The 20,142-nt window shown below is 43.2% G+C and overlaps 1 protein-coding gene across 5 annotated transcripts in view; it reads right to left on the bottom strand.

Moving 5' to 3' along the window:
• Positions 1–20,142, bottom strand: part of sipa1l2 (signal induced proliferation associated 1 like 2) — a 393,092-nt gene that overhangs the window by 204,952 nt on the left and 167,998 nt on the right. For all 5 annotated transcript variants that reach the window (XM_067984149.1, XM_067984146.1, XM_067984148.1 and 2 more), the window contains exons 5-6: positions 16,242–16,416; positions 14,523–14,626 (exon numbers count right to left, since the gene is read on the bottom strand). In XM_067984149.1, the coding sequence (XP_067840250.1) occupies positions 14,523–14,626; positions 16,242–16,416 (279 nt within the window). The remainder of the gene's footprint in view (positions 1–14,522; positions 14,627–16,241; positions 16,417–20,142) is intronic.

Genomic DNA, 20,142 nt, shown 5'->3' on the forward strand with positions numbered 1-20,142 from the left:
GAGCATCCGCTATTTCCTCCCTGGCTTCCTTCAATAGCGTAGGAAACAATCCATCCGGCCCTGGGGGCTTATCAACTTTCAAGGATTCCAGTCCCTCAAGTACTTCCTCTCTCGTTATGTTTACCTTATCCAATATTTCACACATCTCCTCTTTAACTGCTACATCCGGATCATCCCTTTCCTTTGTGAATACGGAGACAAAATATTCATTTAAAACCCTACCCACATCCTCCGCTTCTACACACAAGTTACCCTTATCATCCCTGATGGGTCCCACCTTTTCCTTAGCTATCCTCTTGTTCTTAATGTACTGATAAAACATCTTTGGATTTTCTTTAATCTTACCAGCTAATATTTTTCGTGGCCTGTCTTTGCTTTCCTTATTTCCTTTTTTACATCATCCCTGTACTTTCTATACTCATCTAGGCTTTCTGCAGTATTTAGTTTTCTGTGACAGTCATAAGCTTTCTTTTTCTGCTTTATCTTGCCCCATATATTTCTAGACAACCAGGGGGCTGTAAATTTGGCAGTGCCACCATTTTACTTTGAGGGGACGTGTCTGCATTGTACCCGTAGAATTTCACTTTTTAGTGCCTCCCACATGCCACGGAGACAGAGATCGATAGATTTTTGTTAGGCAAGGGTATCAAGGGATATGGAGCTAAGGCAGGTAAATGGAGTTGAGGTACACTTGTTCCAATGAAGGGAGGGGAGGTACTTGTATTAATTACAGACACTAGTACAGCACTAGGCAATAAGGAATTAAGGAGAGAAATAACCTAAGCAGAGTCTCTTTATTGAGCTGAGGAATAGCAAGGGATTGGTCACATTACTGGGAGTATAGTATAGACCAACAAACAGTAGAAAAGAAATTGAGGATGAAAATTGTAGGCAAATGAGAGGTATGAATTAATAGGGACATATTGTAGGACATTTTGACTATCGAAAAATAGATTGGGATAGGGAAAATGTTTGTGGTGTAAAGGGGAGGTTTTTCTTGGCAGTGTTGTTCAGGGTGCTTTCTCAGTCAATATGTTGCTATTCCCAACAAGGAAAGAAGCACTGCTTGAACTGCTGTGGGTAATGTGGCAGAGCAAGTTTGAAGTTTGCAGACAATATCAAGATATGTGCACGTTAGGACTGCAGAGGATGCTTGACTACTACAGGCAGATCTAGATGTGCTGGGGAATAGACCTGTGTTTGGCAAATGATGTTTAACTTAGGAAAATGTAGTGTCATGCATGTGGACAGGTTAAATGCTAAACATACATACACCCTACAGGGAAAATAATTAAAGCCAGTGGTGTTTTAGTGTATAGATCTCTAAAGGTCCATGACCAATGCTGTGAAGCTAAAGCTAAAGCAGACAGGATTCTAGGTTGTATTCACAGGACAATTCGCTATAAAACAAAGCACACCATTTTTTCTTGTACAAGACCTTTGTCAGGCCTCAATTAGAATACTGTGTCCAGTTCTGGTCTCCTCACATGTTGGGTGATAGTGAGGCTTTGGAAAGGATGCAGAGGAGAGACACTGGATTAATTCCCAGTTTAATACACCTTAGTTATCCAGATAGGCTCGAAGAGCTGGATCTATATACTTTAGAAAAGTGTAGGCTCCGGGATGATTTGATCGAGGTTTGTAAAATAACGAAGGGGCTAGATTGTGTTTATGTAGACCAATTATTTCGACTGAATAGGTTAGGGAGGACCAGGGGTCACGCTTACAAGTTATGTAAGGGCAGAACTAGGTTGGATGTTAGGCGGTTCTTCTTTTCCCAGAGAATAATGGACCTGTTTCTGGCAAAATCTTCATACAAGAGGTCAGTATCCTGTAACGTAAATCAGGATCGACGCCTAAAGAGGCTGGAGAGGAATTTTCCAGTTTTTTTCTCTAATTGTCCTGGGTTTTTAAATCTGTTTTTTTGCCTCTCCCAGGAGACTCCGTGGCTCCGGGTGGGTGGGGAGTGTCTGTATTGTGAAGCATGAGGCATCACAGCTGTGTGGGACAGGCTGGGTGGTCCAGTAGGTTTTTTCCTATCCATCATTTTCATACATTCATATGTATCTAATAGGGGAACATTTGGAAACCAGTGACCATGATATAGTTGGGGTCAGTGTAAAAATAGAAAAGGAAAAATAAGTCAATGACATGGGTACTTGATTGGAAGAAAACACAATTACACTGAGGTGAAGAGAAATATCGCCCAGATTAAATAAAAGGAAAAACTGGCAAAGAGAACTATAGATTAACATAGAATCTGACAGCTTAGGAGGAGGCCATTCAGCCCATTGTGCCAGTGCTGGCTCTTTGAAAGAGCTGTCCAATTTAGTCCCACACCCAAGCTTTTTCCCCATAACCCTGCAAATTAGTCCTCTTCAAGTACATGTCCAATTGCCTTTTGAAACCGCCTACGGAATCTGTTTCCACCACCCTTTCAGGTAGTGCGTTCCAGGTCTTAACAGCCCTCTGTGAAAAAGTTTCTCCTCATTTCCCTTCTAGTTCTTTTGCCAATTATTTTAAATCTGTCACCTCTGGTTACTGACCTACTTGCCAGAGAAAACAGTTTTTCCCTACTTGCTCTATCAAAACCCCTCATTATTTTGATTACCTCTATTAGGTCCCCCTTAACCTTCTCTGCTCTAAGGAGAACAATTCCAGCTTCTTCAATCTCTCCACATTACTGAAGTCCCTCATCCCTGGTGTCATCCTGATAAACCTCCTCTGTACCCTCTCCAAGGCCTTAACATCCTTCCTAAAGTGTGGTGCCCAGAATTGTACACAATACTCCAGCTGAGGCCTAACCAGTGATTTGTAAAGTTTACATAGAACTACATAAAAAGTACAGAACAGAAACTGGCCATTCGGCCCAACAGGTCCATGCCGGTGTTTATGCTCCACACGAGCCTCCTCCCATCCTACTTCATCTAACCGCATCAACATATCCTTCTATTTTTCTCCCTCGTGTGTTTATCTAGCTTCCCCTTAAATGCATCTATGCTAGTCACCTCAACTACTCCAGGTAAGTAAAATTAAGGAAAACCCAAAAATGTTTTATAAACACAAAGAGCAAGAGGCTAACTAAGGAAAAAGTAGAGCCTATTAGAGACCAAAAAGGTAACCTACGTGTGGGGGCAGAAGATGAGGGTATGATTATTAATGAATACTTTGCATCTGTCTTCACAAAACGGGGGGGGCGGGGGGGAGAGGATGCAGGGGAAGGATGCAGAGACTGTAGTTGAGGAGGAGTGTGAAATATGGGATGGGATAAACATAGTGAGAGGGGAAGCATTAAGGGGATTAGCATCTTTGAAAGTAGATAAATCGCCCGGCCCGGATGAAATGTATCCCAGGCAGTTAAGAGAAGCAAAGGAGGAAATAGCGTAGGCTCTGACCATCATTTTCCAATCCTCCTTGACCAAAGACGTGGTGCCAGAGGATTGGAGGACTGTTAACATTGTACCGTTGATTAAAAAGAGTTACACCGAGTAATTGTAGGCCAGTCAGTCTAACCTCAGTGGTGGGCAAATTATTGGAATCGATTCTGAGTGACAACATAAATTGTCATTTAGAAAGGCAGGGGTTAATCAAGGACAGTCAGCATGGATTTGTTAAGGGAAGGTAGTGTCTGACTAACCTGACTGAATTTTTTGAGGTGGTAACAAGGAGGGTCGATGAGGGTAGTGCATTTGATATAGTGTACGTGGATGTTAGCAAGGCTTTTGACAAGGTCCCGCTTGGCAGACTGGTCAAAAAAGTAAAAGCCCATGGGATCCAAGGGAAAGTGGCTAGATGGATCTAAAATCGGCTCAGTGGCAGGAAGCAAAGGGTAATGGTCGACATGTGTTTTTGCGACTGGAAGGCTGTTTCAGTGGGGTCCTGCAAGGCTCAGTACTAGATCCCTTGCTTTTTGTGGTATATATTAAATGATTTGGACTTGAATGTGGGGGGCTTGATCAAGAAGTTTGCAGATGATACAAAAATTGACCGTGTGGTTGATAGTGAGGAGGAAAGCTCCAGACTGCAGGAAGATACCAATGGACTGGTCAGGTGGGCAGAAAAGTGGCAAATGGAATTCAATCCAGAGAAGTGTGTGGTAATACATTTGAGGAGGGCAAACAAGGCAAAGGAGTACACAATAAATGGAAGGATACTGAGAAGTGTAGAAGAACAAAGGGACCTTGGAGTGCATGTTCACAGATCCCTGAAGGTAGCAGGACAGGTAGAAAAGGTGGTTAAAAAAGCATACGGGATACTTTCCTTTATTAGCCGAGGCATAGAATATAAGAGCAGGGTGGTTCTGCTAGAACTGTATAAAACATTGGTTTGGCCACAGCTTGAGTACTGCTTACAGTTCTGGTCACATTTGAGGAAAGATGTGATTGTACTAGAGAAAGTACAGAGGAGATTTACAAGGATGTTGCCAGGGTTGGAGAATTTTAGCTATGATAAAAGTTTGGGTAGGCTGGGGTTGTTTTCTTTGGAACAAAGAAGGCTGAGGGGAGATTTAATTGAGGTATATAAAATTATGATGGGACTAGATAGAGTGGATAGGGAGGACCTATTTCCCTTAGCAGAGGGGTCAGTGACCAGGGGGCATAGATTTAAAGTAATTGGCAGAAGGATTAGAGGGGAGCTGAGGAGAAATTTTTTCACCCAGAGGGTGGTGGGAGTCTGGAACTCAGTGCCTGAAAGGGTGTGAGAGGCAGAAACCCTCAACTCATTTAAAAAGTACTTGGATGAGCACTTGAAGTGCTGTAACCTACAGGGCTACGGACCAAGTGCTGGAAAGTGGGATTAAGCTGGATAGCTTTTTCTCGGCTGGCACAGACACGATGGGCCGAATGGCTTCCTGATGTGCCGTAACGTTCTATGATTCTATGATGGCGAGTTCCACGTTCTAACAACTCTCTGGGAAAAGAAATTTCTCCTGAATTCCTGATTGGATTTATTAGTGACTATCTTATATTTACGGCCCCTAGTTTTTTAAAATTCGTTCATGGGATGTGGGCGTCGCTGGCAAGGCCAGCATTTATTGCCATCCCTAATTGCCCTCAAGAAGGTGATGGTGAGCTGCCTTCTTGAACCGCTGCAGTCCATGTGGTGAAGGTTCTCCCACAGTGCTGTTAAGTAGGGAGTTCCATTATTTTGACACAGCGATGAAGAAACAGCGATATATTTCCAAGTCAGGATAGTGTGTGAAGTAACAGAAAGGGTAGATGAGGGTAATGTAGTAGATGTAATATATTTGGATTTTCAAAAGGCCTTCGATAAGGTGGAGTTCAAATCAAACTAAAAAAACATTTAGTACTTATAGGGCAGGTACTAAAGTGAAAGCCAGGAAAAATATAATGAATACTGTAAAAGGGGAGATTAGAAAGGCTGTTACGCTAAATTAGCAAAAAAAAGGACAATGAAAAAGCTTTCTATAGACAATAGACTGAAGAGGACAGTCAAAGTCAGGATAGGACCACGACTAGCAATAGAATGAAGGAATGCCAGAGATACCAAAGACTTTGCCTCAGCTTTCACAGAGGAAGTAGATATAGGATTGTAAAACCATTACAAGCAGGAATAGAAATGTTAGTGGAAATTACTATGCAAAGAAAAATGGGATTAAGGAAGTTACTAAGTTGACAAATCCCACAGGCTTAAACGGTTTACTCCTGACAATCCTAAGGAAAGCTAGGGAACAAATAGCAGAGGATCTGACTACAATTTTCTTGAGTTTTATGGATCGAAAAATTGTGCCAAAGGACTGGAGGATGACAAACAGGACTTTCCTGTTCAAAGCCGGAGAGGAGAACCCCAGGCAATTGTAGGCCAGTTACTCTTACTCCAGTTGCTAGTAAAGTACTAGATGAAATTGGCAAACACATGGAGAAACACAAGTTAATCAGGGTATGGGGCTGAGCAGGGAAGCGGGATTAGACTGGGAAGTTCATGTGGAGAAAAACACAATTATCCGATTATGCTACATGTAGCTCAAAGGATATCTTTCCTGTAAATTTGTAACATCTGAAATGCGTACCCCTTTTTGTTCTACTTTGGCAATTAATGCCATTCAAAATTGAGAAATTGAATATGTAGTCAAAAATCGACATTTGATATTTGACACAGAAACTGAAAAATGTCAAGACACAGATGTAAAAGTGTAACTGCACTCTGGAAAACCAAACCACTTGTTTTTACGGTACAATCTGTCATGCCATAGAGAACCATGTCCACTTTTTTTTTATTATTCGTTCATGGGATGTGGGTGTCGCTGGTGAGGCCAGCATTTATTGCCCATCCCTAATTGCCCTCGAGAAGGTGGTGCTGAGCCGCCATCTTGAAACGCTGCAATCTGTGTGGTGAAGGTTCTCTCACAGTGCTGTTGGGAAGGGAGTTCCAGGATTTTGACCCAGCAACGATGAAGGAACGGCGATATATTTCCAAGTCGGGATGGTGTGTGACTTGGAGGGGAACGTGCAGTTGGTGTTGTTCCCATGTGCCTGCTGCTCTTGTCCTTCTGGTGGTAGAGGTCGCAGGTTTGGGAGGTGCTGTCAAAGAAGCCTTGGCGAGTTGCTGCAGTGCAGCCACAGTGCGCCGGTAGTGAAGGGAGTGAATGTTTAGGGAGGTGGATGGGGTGCCAATCAAGCAGGCTGCTTTGTCCTGGATGGTGTCGAGCTTCTTCAGTGTTGTTGGAGCTGCACTCATCCAGGCAAGTGGAAAGTATTCCATCGCACTCCTGACTTGTGCCTTGTAGATGATGGAAAGGCTTTGGGGAGTCAGAAGGTGAGTCACTCGTCTTGCCACTTTTTTTTTCTTCAGGCTTCTTGTTGGACCATTCTACCAAAGCTAAACTGATTGTTACGGATGTTCCCTAATGCATCAGAAACAGTCCTAATTTAAAGTGGTTGCCTACCTTTTAACTCATTACATAGCCAAAAATATTCAAACAATCTGTAACAAACATTGGTTAACTGGAAATGTGAAGCAAAAATTCTGCATTTTACTAATAAAAGAGATAATGCAAGGGTTTTGTGCCTTTCGAGTTTTTACATTAAATTTGTTTCACCTCATCACTGTAACCTCATCTCTAGCACATCGATATACACAGTGCATCACCTGTGTCCAAGCAGTCAAAGATCCTAATCATCATAAAGGTAAAAATCTGATCGTATAGCTTGAGTTTGAATTGGCAGTAGAATCAGAATCATAGAATGGTTACAGCACAGGAGGCGGCCATTCAGCCAGTTGAGCCCATGCCGGTTCTCTGCAACAGCAATCCAGTTAGTCCCACTCCCCCGCCCTTTCCCCGCAGCCCTGCAAATTTTTTCCCTTCAAGTGCTTATCAAAATTCCCTTTTGAAAGCCACGATTGAATCTGCCTCCATCACCCCCTCAGGCAATGCATACCAGATCATAACCACTCGCTGCACAAAAAAGTTTTTCCTCATGTCGCCTTTGGTTCTTTTGCCAATCACCTTAAATCTGTGTCCTCAACCCTTCCGTCAATGGGAACAGTTTCTCTCTATCTAGACCCCTCATGATTTTGAATACCTCTATCAAATCTCCTCTCAACTTTCTCTGCTCTAAGGAGAACAATCCCAGCTTCTTCAGTCTATCTACCTAACTGAAGTCCCTCATTCTAAAATCATTCTAGTAAATCTTTTCTGCACATTCTCTAAGGCCTTCACATCCTTCCTAAAGTGCGGTGCCAGAATTGGACACAATACTCCAGTTGTGGCCAAACCAGTGTTTTATAAAGGTTCATCATAACCACCTTGCTTTTATACTCCATGCCTCTATTTATAAAGCCCAGGATCAAGCATGTTTTTTCAACCACTTTCTGAACCTGCCCTGCCATCTTCAACGACCTGTGCACAAATACCCCCCAGGTATCTCTGTTCCTGCATCCCCTTTAGAATTGTGCCCTTTAGTTTATATTGCCTCTCCTCGTACTTCCCACCAAAATATATCACTTCGCACTTCTCTGCGTTGAATTTCATCTGCCATTTGTCCGCCCATTCCACCAGCCTGTCTATGTCCTCTTGAAGTCTATCACTATTCTCCTCACTGCTATATTTCCAAGTTTTGTGTCATCTGCAAATTTGGAAATTGTGCCAGGTACACCCATGTCCAAGTCATTCGTATATATCAAGAAAAGCAGTGGTTCTAGTACCGACCCCTGGGGAACACCACTGTATACTTTCCTCAAGTCAGCAAAACAACCGTCCACCACTACTCTGCTTCCTGTCACTCAGCCAATTTCATATCTGTGGCGCCATTGCCCCTTTTATTCCACGGGCTTCAACTTTGCTGACAAGCCTATTAAGTGGCACTTCATCGAATGCTTTTTGGAAGTTCATATACACCTCATCAGCTGCATTGCCCTCATCTACCCTGTCTGTTGCCTTATCAAAAAACTATCAGGTTAGTTAAACACGATTTTCCTTTAACAAATCCGTATTGGCTTTCCTTAATTATCGTTTCTAAAAGCTTCCCCACCACCGAGATTAAACTGACTGGCCTATAGTTGCTGGGTTTATCCTTGCACCCTTTTTTGAACAAGGCTGTAACATTTGCAATTCTCCAGTCCTCTGCAACCACCCCCATATCTAAGGCAGTAGACCGACTAGCAATACCCATTCATTAATCAGTTCACTATCAGTAGGTATTATTTTGTAGCTAGTAGTGTCCAATTAATCATACTTATTGAGGTACTCTTGGAGCCTTTTGCAACACAGCACAGCAGGGGTATTTAATTCACGACAATGTAGAATTGACATGTAAAATAGCTGTTATCCTGGCTAGGCTGTCTTGGGGTTTTTCCTCCCTCAGTAGAACTTATCAGCAAAGATTGATATGCATCAAGGAATTGTGCTAATGCATGTCTTTAATGGAGATAGGAACTTGTATTAACCAGGGAACATGGGACACAATATTGCCTGCAGTCAGGTTACTTATTGCAGGTGTACGGGGATTAACCTGGCTGAGGCTTGTTCTTATTTTCCTGCTACTTTAAAAAAAAATTGCATTTAAGGTGAGGGAAGTTAATAATGGGGAAAGGAACTTTTCCCATTTTAGACACCCAGTGTCAGCACCAAGCATGCCCACATCAGGTACGGCATAGCCAGATACTCTGCCCCAATGAGTTTTGACTCATCCTCAGACAGCACTCCTTACTGCATCAGTGTGACTTTTGTTCCCCCATTTCTCATATCAGCCTCTCTGAGTGAGGTTAATTAAGGCCAAAATAGGAATCTCTGTGGGCCCATGTCTATTAACAACTGTAAACAATTTTACAACACCAAGTTATAGTCCAGCAATTTTATTTTAAATTCACAAGCTTTCGGAGGCTTCCTCCTTCCTCAGGTGAACGATGTCATATTAACAACTGGACTGAGACTGCCTAAACTCACTTATCTCCCATCAGACCCTTGCAGCCAGCAGGCAGAGGAGACTTTCATCCCATCAGCCTAAGCTGGATTTGAACCTTGGCCCCAACAGGTCTAACCCACGGCACTGCTCAGTTCCCCCATTTTGTTGCTGTTTTTATCTGCTTTAGAGATCCGTTCCCCTAATAAATCTTTAGCACCCATTTGCCTTGCTAATCTCCTGGGAGGGGGGGGGGGGGGTGGTGGTGGAGGGGTTGTGGAGAAAAGAGTTAAGTGGCATTTCATAAGAACCTAAGAACATAAGAAATAGGAGAAGGAGTAGGCCATATGGCCCCTTGAGCCTGCTCCGCCATTCAATAAGATCATGGCTGATCTTCTGCCTCAACTCCACTTTCCCACCCGATCCCCAGATCCCTTAGTGTCCAAAAATCTATCAATCTCAATCTTGAATATACTCGACGACTGAGCATCCACAGCCCTCTGGGATAGAGAATTCCAAAGATTCACAACCCCATGAGTGAAGAAAGTTTTCCTCATCTCGTCTCGATCCATTTCTTTGGGTCAAGGTGGCTCCAAGATGAAAGGCCTGGTGATTAGCATTCAGAACCAAGTCAACACTCTGTAGTAGACTGCGGGTAATCAACTGAGCAGGTCTGCAGTACTCCAGTGCACGGCTGCTGATTGACCAAGCAGATTGGTTCACTAATGGATCCTGGAGGGGTAGACCGGTGACTGAGAGCTGGGATTCTTCCCTCTCATCTCCAGATAGCCCTGTAAGCTGAAGAGTTAACTGATAGAGCGATCCTAGACAGGCAAGCAGCACGAGGCTTACCAGTATTTTGCATAATTGTAGCTAATCAAACTCCAACAGTACACTTGCGCACACTTAGCTCTCTGGACCGTTAAGTGGGATGTGTACAGTTAAATGCACTCCACAGCGGTCAAACTAAATCTTACAGGCATGGATTTCTCAGTAGCTGGGTGTGGAGGCTCAAACAAAATGATGGGTTTCTAAGCAAGTCAATCACCCTGCTTCAGCTGGGAAGGGGCTCAAAACTGTAGTTCCAAAGCTAGTATGCTAAAAGATTACAGCTTCAGTTCATTTGTACAATTACAGTGTAACAGAGGTCCAACAGCATACCTGGTAATCTGACTAACATGCATTCCAAGATGAATCATCAAGAAAGGTTGGAAAGACCCTAGTAACCCTATAACATAAGAATTAGGAGCAAGCCATACTGCCCCTCGAGCCTGCTCCGTCATTCAATAAGATCATGGCTGATCTTTGACCTCAACTCCACTATCCTGCCCGATCTCCATATCCCTTTGAAGTCCAAAAATCTATCGATCCCAGTCTTGAATATACTCAACGACTGAGCATCCACAGCACTCTGGGGTAGAGAATTCCAAAGGTTCGCAACCCTCAGTGAAGAAATTCCTCCTCATTTCAGTCCTAAATGTCCGACCCCTTATGTTGAGACGATGACCCCTAATTCTAGACTCTCCAGTCAGAGGAAACATCCTCTCAGCATCTATCCTGTTAAGCCCCCTTAGAATCTTAGATGTTTCAATGAGATCACTTCTCATTCTTCTAAACTCCAGAGTATAGGCCCATTCTACTCAACCTCACCTCATAGGACAACCCTCTCATCCCAGGAATTAATCTAGTGAACCTTCATTGCACCGCCTCTAAGGCAAGTATGTCCTTCCTTAGGTAAGGAGACCAATACTGTACACAGCACTCCAGGTGTGGTCTCACCAAAGCCCTGTACAATTGTAGCAAGACTTCTCTACTCCTGTACTCCAACCCCCTTGCAATAAAAGCCAACATACCATTTGCCTCCCTAGTTGCTTGCTGTACCTGCATGTTAACTTTGTGTTTCGTGTACAAGGACACCCAAATCCCTCTAAATACCAACATTTAAAAAATATTCAGTTTTTCTATTTTTCCTTACTGAAGTGAATAACTTCAATTTCCCCACATTATACTCCATCTGCCACCTTCTTGCCCACTTACTTAACCAGTCTATATCTCTTTGCAGACTCTGTGTCCTCCTCACAGCTTACTTTCCCACCCAACTTTGTATCAGCAAACTTGGAAACATTACATTCGGTCCCCTCATCTAAGTCATTAATATAGATTGTAAATAGCTGAGGCCCAAGCACTGATCCCTGCAGCACCCCACTAGTTACAACCTGCCAACCCGAAATGACCCGTTTATTCCTACTCTCTGTTTTCTGTCTGTTAACCAATCCTCTATCCATGCTAATATATTACCCCCATCCCCAAGAGCCCTTACCTTGTGTAACAACTTATGTGGCACCTTATCGAATGCCTTTTGAAAATCCAAATATACTACATCCACTGGTTTCCCCCTGATCTACCCTTCTAGTTACACCCTCAAAAAACTTTAATAGATCTGTCGAAAAATTAGTCATGTACCAGCAATATTTTTTTAATTGGGAGATTTTGTTTTAAAGAAAAGTATCTCAGTGAAAAAAGTATGACTGCTGATCCATACTGAAAAGGTGCTTTTTCTGAACAGTTTACAATTATTCTGATGTCACCTTAAGAAGCTGAGACATTACTTTAATGGGCTATAGTCAATTGGCTCTCTGAAGAATAGTCAATCAATTACATTGATCTACAAGATAGCGATTTTAAATGAACAAAAATTCTGCCATGAAGATTGAATAGCTGTTTAAGCTTTAGAACTGCCAAGTGAATTTCAACTTGCTTGTACAAAAGCATCCAGGTCAGTACCTGCCATACCCTGTGCCTACATGATGAGTTTCAATCTCTTTGATGCTGCTCCAGTTAACCTGCTTGAAATTTCAAATGAACAAAAATTCTGCAATGAAGATTTGATAGCTGTTTAATCTTTAGAACAGCTTCCAATGACTTGTCTGGCTGGGATCACCCTATCTGTTAGGCCTTTGGTTGGTAGGGTTACCTGGAGCCGAGGGGAAGAATCCTAACTGCCAGTGACAGGTCTACCCCTCCAAGCTCCATCAGTGAGCCAGGCCTGGCTGGTCAGTTGCCCCAGGGTTCCGGTGTACCGAGGACCCGCCGAGCTGGTTACAGAGACGGCCACAGAGATTTGACTTGGTTTAAACAGATGTTCATTCCAAATTGCATATTTTGTGTTCACTGAAAATCTTAGCAAGTTCATTAGAGAGGAGAGAGCGCCTCATCAAGGAGAGGACAGGTGCTACTGCACAGGCAGGCGAGAGAAAACAGGAGGAGAGAGCGCCAGTGAGCCCACAATAAGTACTAAAGTAGCATTGCAGTAGCTTACAAACAGATCGCCTGTACACCCTCTCAATCAGGTAAATCCATAGTCTATTAGTTTAGTCAGCTCACAACTGACTTACTTCATTCCAGTTACATCATAACCCATTATTCTGAACTGTGTTACTAAATAAAAGAATTAGTGTGAATGCACTTCATCTTCCTCCTACTGATGTCCTCAAACAGACAGGTTGTTCGGCGACACTCGCGCTCTATTCATCTATCAATGCCAAAGAAACACACAGAAAATTGATTTGCAATCATTTCTGAAAGCAGCCCACAAAAGGAATTTTAATGGCAATTCCCTCCTGACCCACATACTATTCTACATCACAGGCAATTTATTTAAAAATGAGAAAAATGTATTTCTTGAAATTCTACTGAAATACTAACGAAAGAGACCTTTTAGTCTCCTGCCCATCAAGTTTGATCTGCATGGCATTGGTTTCAACAGGGACCCAAAAACTGGCAGAATCACACTGTAAAATATAGAGCTAGAAAATCCACACTGCAGAACTCTGCGAGCTGACAACTTGCTGAACACAGACACAGTAAAGAACACTTCCACACACTCCGTGCATAGCCCACCAGACCTTCCCAACAAGGACTACCTAGTTACCAGTAATGAGCAATACTAGCAAAGTCCGAGAGCCAGATCGCAAATAATAAAAGAGGATATAAAAAATAAAATTAAATCAGCAATCGCTATTGGGAACTGTAGTGTAGATCATACGTGCTGTGATCATTAAAACACTAAGTGAATTAAAATTAATAGGCCAGCATGGTGGATCAGGGTCTAAATCCAGACTCCTAGTATTTTTTTAGGAAAGCTCAAAGGGTTTGATAAGCCTTTGGTGCACTTTCCATTGACATTACACAACACTGTGCAATGTTGCATACTGTTCCTAAGTGTTTTGTAACTAGACTAAATATTGCATTGTGATGTGTTGAGTTTTTTGGGTCAATTTTCTCTTCACATCATCTCCTGAAGGTATTGACTCCTGCTGGGTACCTGTCCCACGAGGGCCAGATCCAAGTGGCCGTTCGTTGTCTCAGCCCAGCGAGTAGAGGGTAACCTAGCCAAGCTCCTCGCCCTACCTCCACTCATGCACTCCGAAGTCAAGGTCACTGGTAGCCAAGGGGAGCAGTTGAATTTTGCCCCTCCTTAGCTTAGGGGCAGAAGCAGCATCTTAAAGCCACTCCGACTGGGACCAGCTAAATCAGCACAGATCAAGAAGCAAACCTGAGCTCTTCTGGTCTGGGTGGTTTAATTATATGTTTTTTTGATCAATTGAGCCATCAGGGGAGCCACAGTACTTTGTTTTAAGATTCACACTGAATCAATTATACAAATTAAAATTTGATTGCATATTGCATATTCTTGCAGCCGACCTCAATTATAAAGCAGTGCTTGGAATCAGACAAAGCATATTACGAGAAATGGCTTGTATTTCAGGTGTGGCATTACAGAGTGTATATTTTGACTCCAATGCGAGCACTGAGTTGTTAGTATTTACCACACTGCACGGGAAAGAAGAACAAGATTACATAACTCGTTAAACTACTGAACTAGTTACAAATGCAGATGTTGTAAAAACTGGGACCAATTTTAAGACTAGCATTTGCAGCATCCAAAATTTAATAGTGAAACAGACACACCACAATTTACTGCATCCACACTGGGGAAAGCAAGACAATGCTGCACTAAATTCAATCACTTGTTATATATAAGAGAACCTTGTAACTTGATATGCTAGGAGAGATGGTGAACTTAATTTGTTTAGTCTTCCACTTAAGAATATTGAGCGTCTCTACTGGTGCCATGTTTAACATCCGGAGCTTATGTACCTGCTGTCTGTTGTTGGGTGTGTATGGAAGCATTGTTGACACGTGGAACATGATTTCATAATCCTTGTATGTAGTATACAGGGAATGTGTTCCTGTGGAGTCAGCTGAAAAATAAAAACAAAGCATGATGTACAAATGTTTGAAAAAGACTAGTGATTACATGCAGTAACTCCTTATCTAAAGGATACATTGGAGCTGTGTGGGGGGGGGGGGGGGGGGGTGGGAACAGGACTGTTCAATTAGATGAGGGATGGCAGTGCTGGGGAATGGAAATGTTTCCACTTCCAGGCCAGGTATAACACAAGCAGGTGGAGAATAAATCACTTTTAACTTTGACCCAATGTGTTTGAACCTGAATGTCAAAAGGTGTCTCGACTGCACCAATATGCCATTGGGCAGTTCCCACGTCAGCCATCTATGCTTATGACCCAAGTGCAATTCCCACTTTTTCCTGAATGCTAAGCATTGTTATGCTGTGGACCCAGTCCCACAAGGAACTGGCTCGAGACCACATCAACTCATTTCATGCAAGACCCTTATGCGGCCCTAAAGATGAAAGAACAGTATGCTATCCCACTGTAATTCTGCACAAGCCCCAACTAGTAGGAAGTTTTTTGGGAATTAATTTGTAGCTGCATTTATCTAATTAATTAACTAAGCCAAGTCTATTTACAAAACAAGTTAATCTTTTTTTTGAAACACAAATATTTAACCTGTTGTCCTTTGTTAAATTACCTGGAATTGTGCATCTTTCTTTAATCAAAAGGGTGGGCAGCACACTTTAGTGTCACATTGTGACCGAAGAAGTCAAGGAACTATTCAAACTTTCAGGCATTGTCGACAGCGCAACAAACCAACCCAGAGGCGACTCCTCTTTCCCCTCCGCACCTCAGATGACATCCCAATCAAAGAAAACTAGTCCCAGCCCTCACCATATCAGTCATTCTGCATACATTAACAGGTGCTACACCTTCTCCTCTAATGACCTTCTCTTCTCCATCGATATTAAATTCCCACAATGGGTTATCCCATACCCGCCTATCAGGTCAGGTCCGCCATCAACTCTCCCTGTTACTTATTAATCAAAGAGGAAGCATATTTTACTGAATTGCCACTAAACTTCTAAATGATCAAAAGGGCAACAAGAGACGAATGAGATGCAGATAAATGTAGAGATATCTTCTGTGGTAACGTGTAGGATTATGCTGCAATTCACCAGGATTTTAACTTATGAAGAAATTTTAACTCTGCAAATATTAAACTATTTTTTTTGTAAACCGCCTATTTAATTTGTAAATTAGATCTGACACACACACACACACACACACACACACACACACACACACACACATATATATATATATATATATATATATAGACATACATACATATAAATAAAAACCTATTTTCCTCTTAATATTAACCAGAAAGCTATATAGTGAAGTGACCCTCCCTGCTTCTTGTGCAGTTTGTTGATACATCCATCTTACTGAACTTGTCAGGTGCAATACTAAAGAGCCTCTGTGATGGAAAATAAAATCAGCTTCCTCCTATCATATTTTAGCAACAGCTGATGCCATTACAATGCAGAATTTGAGAGTGCCATGGAAAGGTCTGCTGTTGCCTGCCTGCCTCAACCAGAGTGCAGGAAGTTAAACTAAGAACACTGGGGTATCATTTAAAAACACCTTTTCTAAAAAAAAAAGAAAAATGGCTTACTTTTGTTATCCAGCTGTGCTCTATACTTGCTGAAGCCCTTTAGTCTCACCCTGTGGCCAAGAAGATCAAGGAACTCTTCAAACACTGGTCCTCCTGTCTCATTGTTGTACATCTCCTCCTCGGTGCTTTGGCCTGCTTTACAGTAAAGGACTCCGACTTTATGCTGGAAGCTTAGCTGAAACAAAAGTAATAATTTTAACAAAATACTGCCAATCATATTTCAGGGATTTTTTTTAAAAATTACAAATATAAAATCTCTCTCCCAGAATTTGAATGTTTATTTTCTCCCAATTCCACAAGTCCCCTAGTCACATACCAATCCCCTGTTACAATAAGAGGCAACCAATCCACACCCAAGATTCCACTAATCACTGAAACACATCCACCATTCCTGATCTAAACTTGCTACTTGGGGATGTGTGAAAAAAAAGACTTCCATTTATACAGCGCCTTTCATTTTTTTTTTATTCGTTCACGGGATGTGGGCGTCGCTGGCGAGGCCAGCATTTATTGCCCATCCCTAATCGCCCTCGAGAAGGTGGTGGTGAGCCGCCTTCTTGAACCGCTGCAGTCCGTGTGGTGACGGTTCTCCCACAGTGCTGTTAGGAAGGGAGTTCCAGGATTTTGACCCAGTGACAATGAAGGAACGGTGATATATTTCCAAGTCGGGATGGTGTGTGACTTGGAGGGGAATGTGCAGGTGGTGTTGTTCCCATGCGCCTGCTGCTCTTGTCCTTCTAGGTGGTAGAGGTCGCGGGTTTGGGAGGTGCTGTCGAAGAAGCCTTGGCGAGTTGCTGCAGTGCATCCTGTGGATGGTGCACACTGCAGCCACAGTGCGCCGGTGGTGAAGGGAGTGAATGTTTAGGGTGGTGGATGGGGTGCCGATCAAGCGGGCTGCTTTATCTTGGATGGTGTCGAGCTTCTTGAGTGTTGTTGGAGCTGCACTCATCCAGGCAAGTGGAGAGTATTCTATCACACTCCTGACTTGTGCCTTGTAGATGGTGGGAAGGCTTTGGGGAGTCAGGAGGTGAGTCACTCACCGCAGAATACCCAGCCTCTGACCTGCTCTCGTAGCCACAGTATTTATATGGCTGGTCCAGTTCAGTTTCTGGTCAATGGTGACCCCCAGGATGTTGATGGTGGGGGATTCGGTGATGGTAATGCCGTTGAATGTCAAGGGGAGGTGGTTAGACTCTCTCTTGTTGGAGATGGTCATTGCCTGGCACTTGTCTGGCGCGAATGTTACTTGCCACTTATGAGCCCAAGCCTGGATGTTGTCCAGGTCTTGCTGCATGCGGGCTCGGACTGCTTCATTATCTGAGGGGTTGCGAATGGAACTGAACACTGTGCAGTCATCAGCGAACATCCCCATTTCTGACCTTATGATGGAGGGAAGGTCATTGATGAAGCAGCTGAAGATGGTTGGGCCTAGGACACTGCCCTGAGGAACTCCTGCAGCAATGCCCTGGGGCTGAGATGATTGGCCTCCAACAACCACTACCATCTTCCTTTGTGCTAGGTATGACTCCAGCCACTGGAGAGTTTTCCCCCTGATTCCCATGGACTTCAATTTTACTAGGGCTCCTTGGTGCCACACTCGGTCAAATGCTGCCTTGATGTCAAGGGCAGTCACTCTCACCTCACCTCTGGAATTCAGCTCTTTTGTCCATGTTTGGACCAAGGCTGTAATGAGGTCTGGAGCCGAGTGGTCCTGGCGGAACCCAAACTGAGCATCGGTGAGCAGGTTATTGGTGAGTAAGTGCCGCTTGATAGCACTGTCGACGACACCTTCCATCACTTTACTGATGATTGAGAGTAGACTGATGGGGCGGTAATTGGCCGGATTGGATTTGTCCTGCTTTTTGTGGACAGGACATACCTGGGCAATTTTCCACATTGTCGGGTAGATGCCAGTGTTGTAGCTGTACTGGAACAGCTTGGCTAGAGGCGCAGCTAGTTCTGGAGCTCAGGATGTCAGGATGTCTCAAAGCGCTTTACAACCAATGAAGTATTTTTTGAAGTGTAGTTACTGTTGTAATGTAGGAAACGCGGAGCCAATTTGTGCACAGCAAGGTCCAACAAAGCAATGCAATGATGACCAGATAATCTGTTTTTAGTGATGTTGGTTGAGATAAATATTGGCCAGGACACTGGGGAGAACTCCCTTATTTTTCGAAATAGTGCCATGGGATTTTTTACATCCACCTGAGGGGGCAGACATTTAACATCTCATCCGAAAGTTGGCACCTTCAACAGTGCAGCACTCCCTTAGTACTGCACTGGAGTGTCAGCCTGGATTTTGTGCTCAAGTCTCCGGAGTGGGAGTTGAACCCACAATCTTCTGATTCAAAGAGAGTGCTACCCACTGAACCACGGCTGACACTTCAGTGCAGATTGCCTCAGTCTCCAGTTTTTCTTCCCTTGGGCAAAGTGATGGAATCTGATATCCTCATTCAAGACCACCATCACGACATGGTGAACATAGGGGAGATCCCATTCCACTGCGCAGCATATCAGTTCACAAACCTGCTGTACCACTGGGATTATCTCCATCTTCTTTTATTGAAGAAGAATGTTTGAGGAATTCTCTTCCAAGTGTAGAATGGATGAATTTCAATAATTCAATCATGTGCAATTACAATCAATAATGGATTACATCTGTATGAATATTTACCATATCTATCTTTATTCTGATAAAGAGGAATTATTTATTGCTAATTCATCTATTTTGATGGCCAACATTGCAACAAATTATCCTGGAGTGTTGACTGCAGTTGGAAGAACTATTAATAGCTACCTGATCACTCTCTGCAGATTTCTGTTTATTTATGGCCCTGAGTTGTTATAATCCGGGAAAATAATTAAAGGCTTTCCTAATGGCTTCCTGAGTATAGCTGTTGATGAGATGCCCTTGTATGTGTTTGTGACTGAATGCCAAGAAGTCAGCCCACATTTTAAGCCCAGTGGAGTCAGCCGAAGGTGTAGGCCTGAGAAAGAGAGACTGAAATTACTGTGGACTTGACCTGATAGCTGTACAATAAAGCTCATTATCTCGGGGTATAGACCTTGGTCGATTTTTTAGAATTCCTATTTGGAACTGGGAAGTCACAATATTTACGGTTACAGTTATACTGTGCTACTAGTCCAAGAACCAATACTACAGAGTCGATTTGCAGTCAGTAACACCTGAATTGTACTGCCCAGCCCAAACTGCAGCTAAGCCACAGGTCTGTAAATCCATGCTCACACTCGTGCACGGAGCTGTGCTCCCAGGTGGGAAATTTTGATTGTGTTGAGTGTGCGGGTGGGAGCTTTCACACTCTGAAAACAATTTTTATAAATACTTTGCTTCAGTTTGTGAAGTGCACCAGAGGTCCAGAGCATTTTATAAACCTAGCTTAGAGTTATGTCCACATAGTGTCAATACAAGTGCTATGAGGTGGCCTCCCCGAGAGGGTTTCTCACTACTATGTTCCAGAGATCACTTTTCTGGCACTGCAAGCCTGAAAAGGCTTTGCAGCGATGAAGTGGCAGCATAACTGCACCCAGGGATCGTATCTATCTGTGATATATTGAAATTATGTCTGCATCCACTTCCTATTTACTAAATTTCACTTCCTGTTTTTGCCACACAGAGTTCTACCAAAGTCCAGATCCTCCCTCCATACTGAAGCCTCAGCAAAGAACCTCCCCGCTCCTCTGCAACACTGTCAAACCCCTGGACCCCGACCCTAGTTCTGCCAAACCTCAAGACCATTCCCCCCCGCCCAGTCTTGCTACAGCACTGCCCCCGAGTGCAGCTAAACACCATTCCTCCTTCCTAAACACCAACTACCTACCTCCAATTGGTGCATCTCATTCCATCTTATTGTGTTTTCTCAGATTTAAAAATGGTAAGTGA

Source organism: Heptranchias perlo, chromosome 5 (genome assembly GCF_035084215.1).
Source record: "Heptranchias perlo isolate sHepPer1 chromosome 5, sHepPer1.hap1, whole genome shotgun sequence".
NCBI classification, from domain to species: Eukaryota; Metazoa; Chordata; class Chondrichthyes; order Hexanchiformes; family Hexanchidae; genus Heptranchias; species Heptranchias perlo.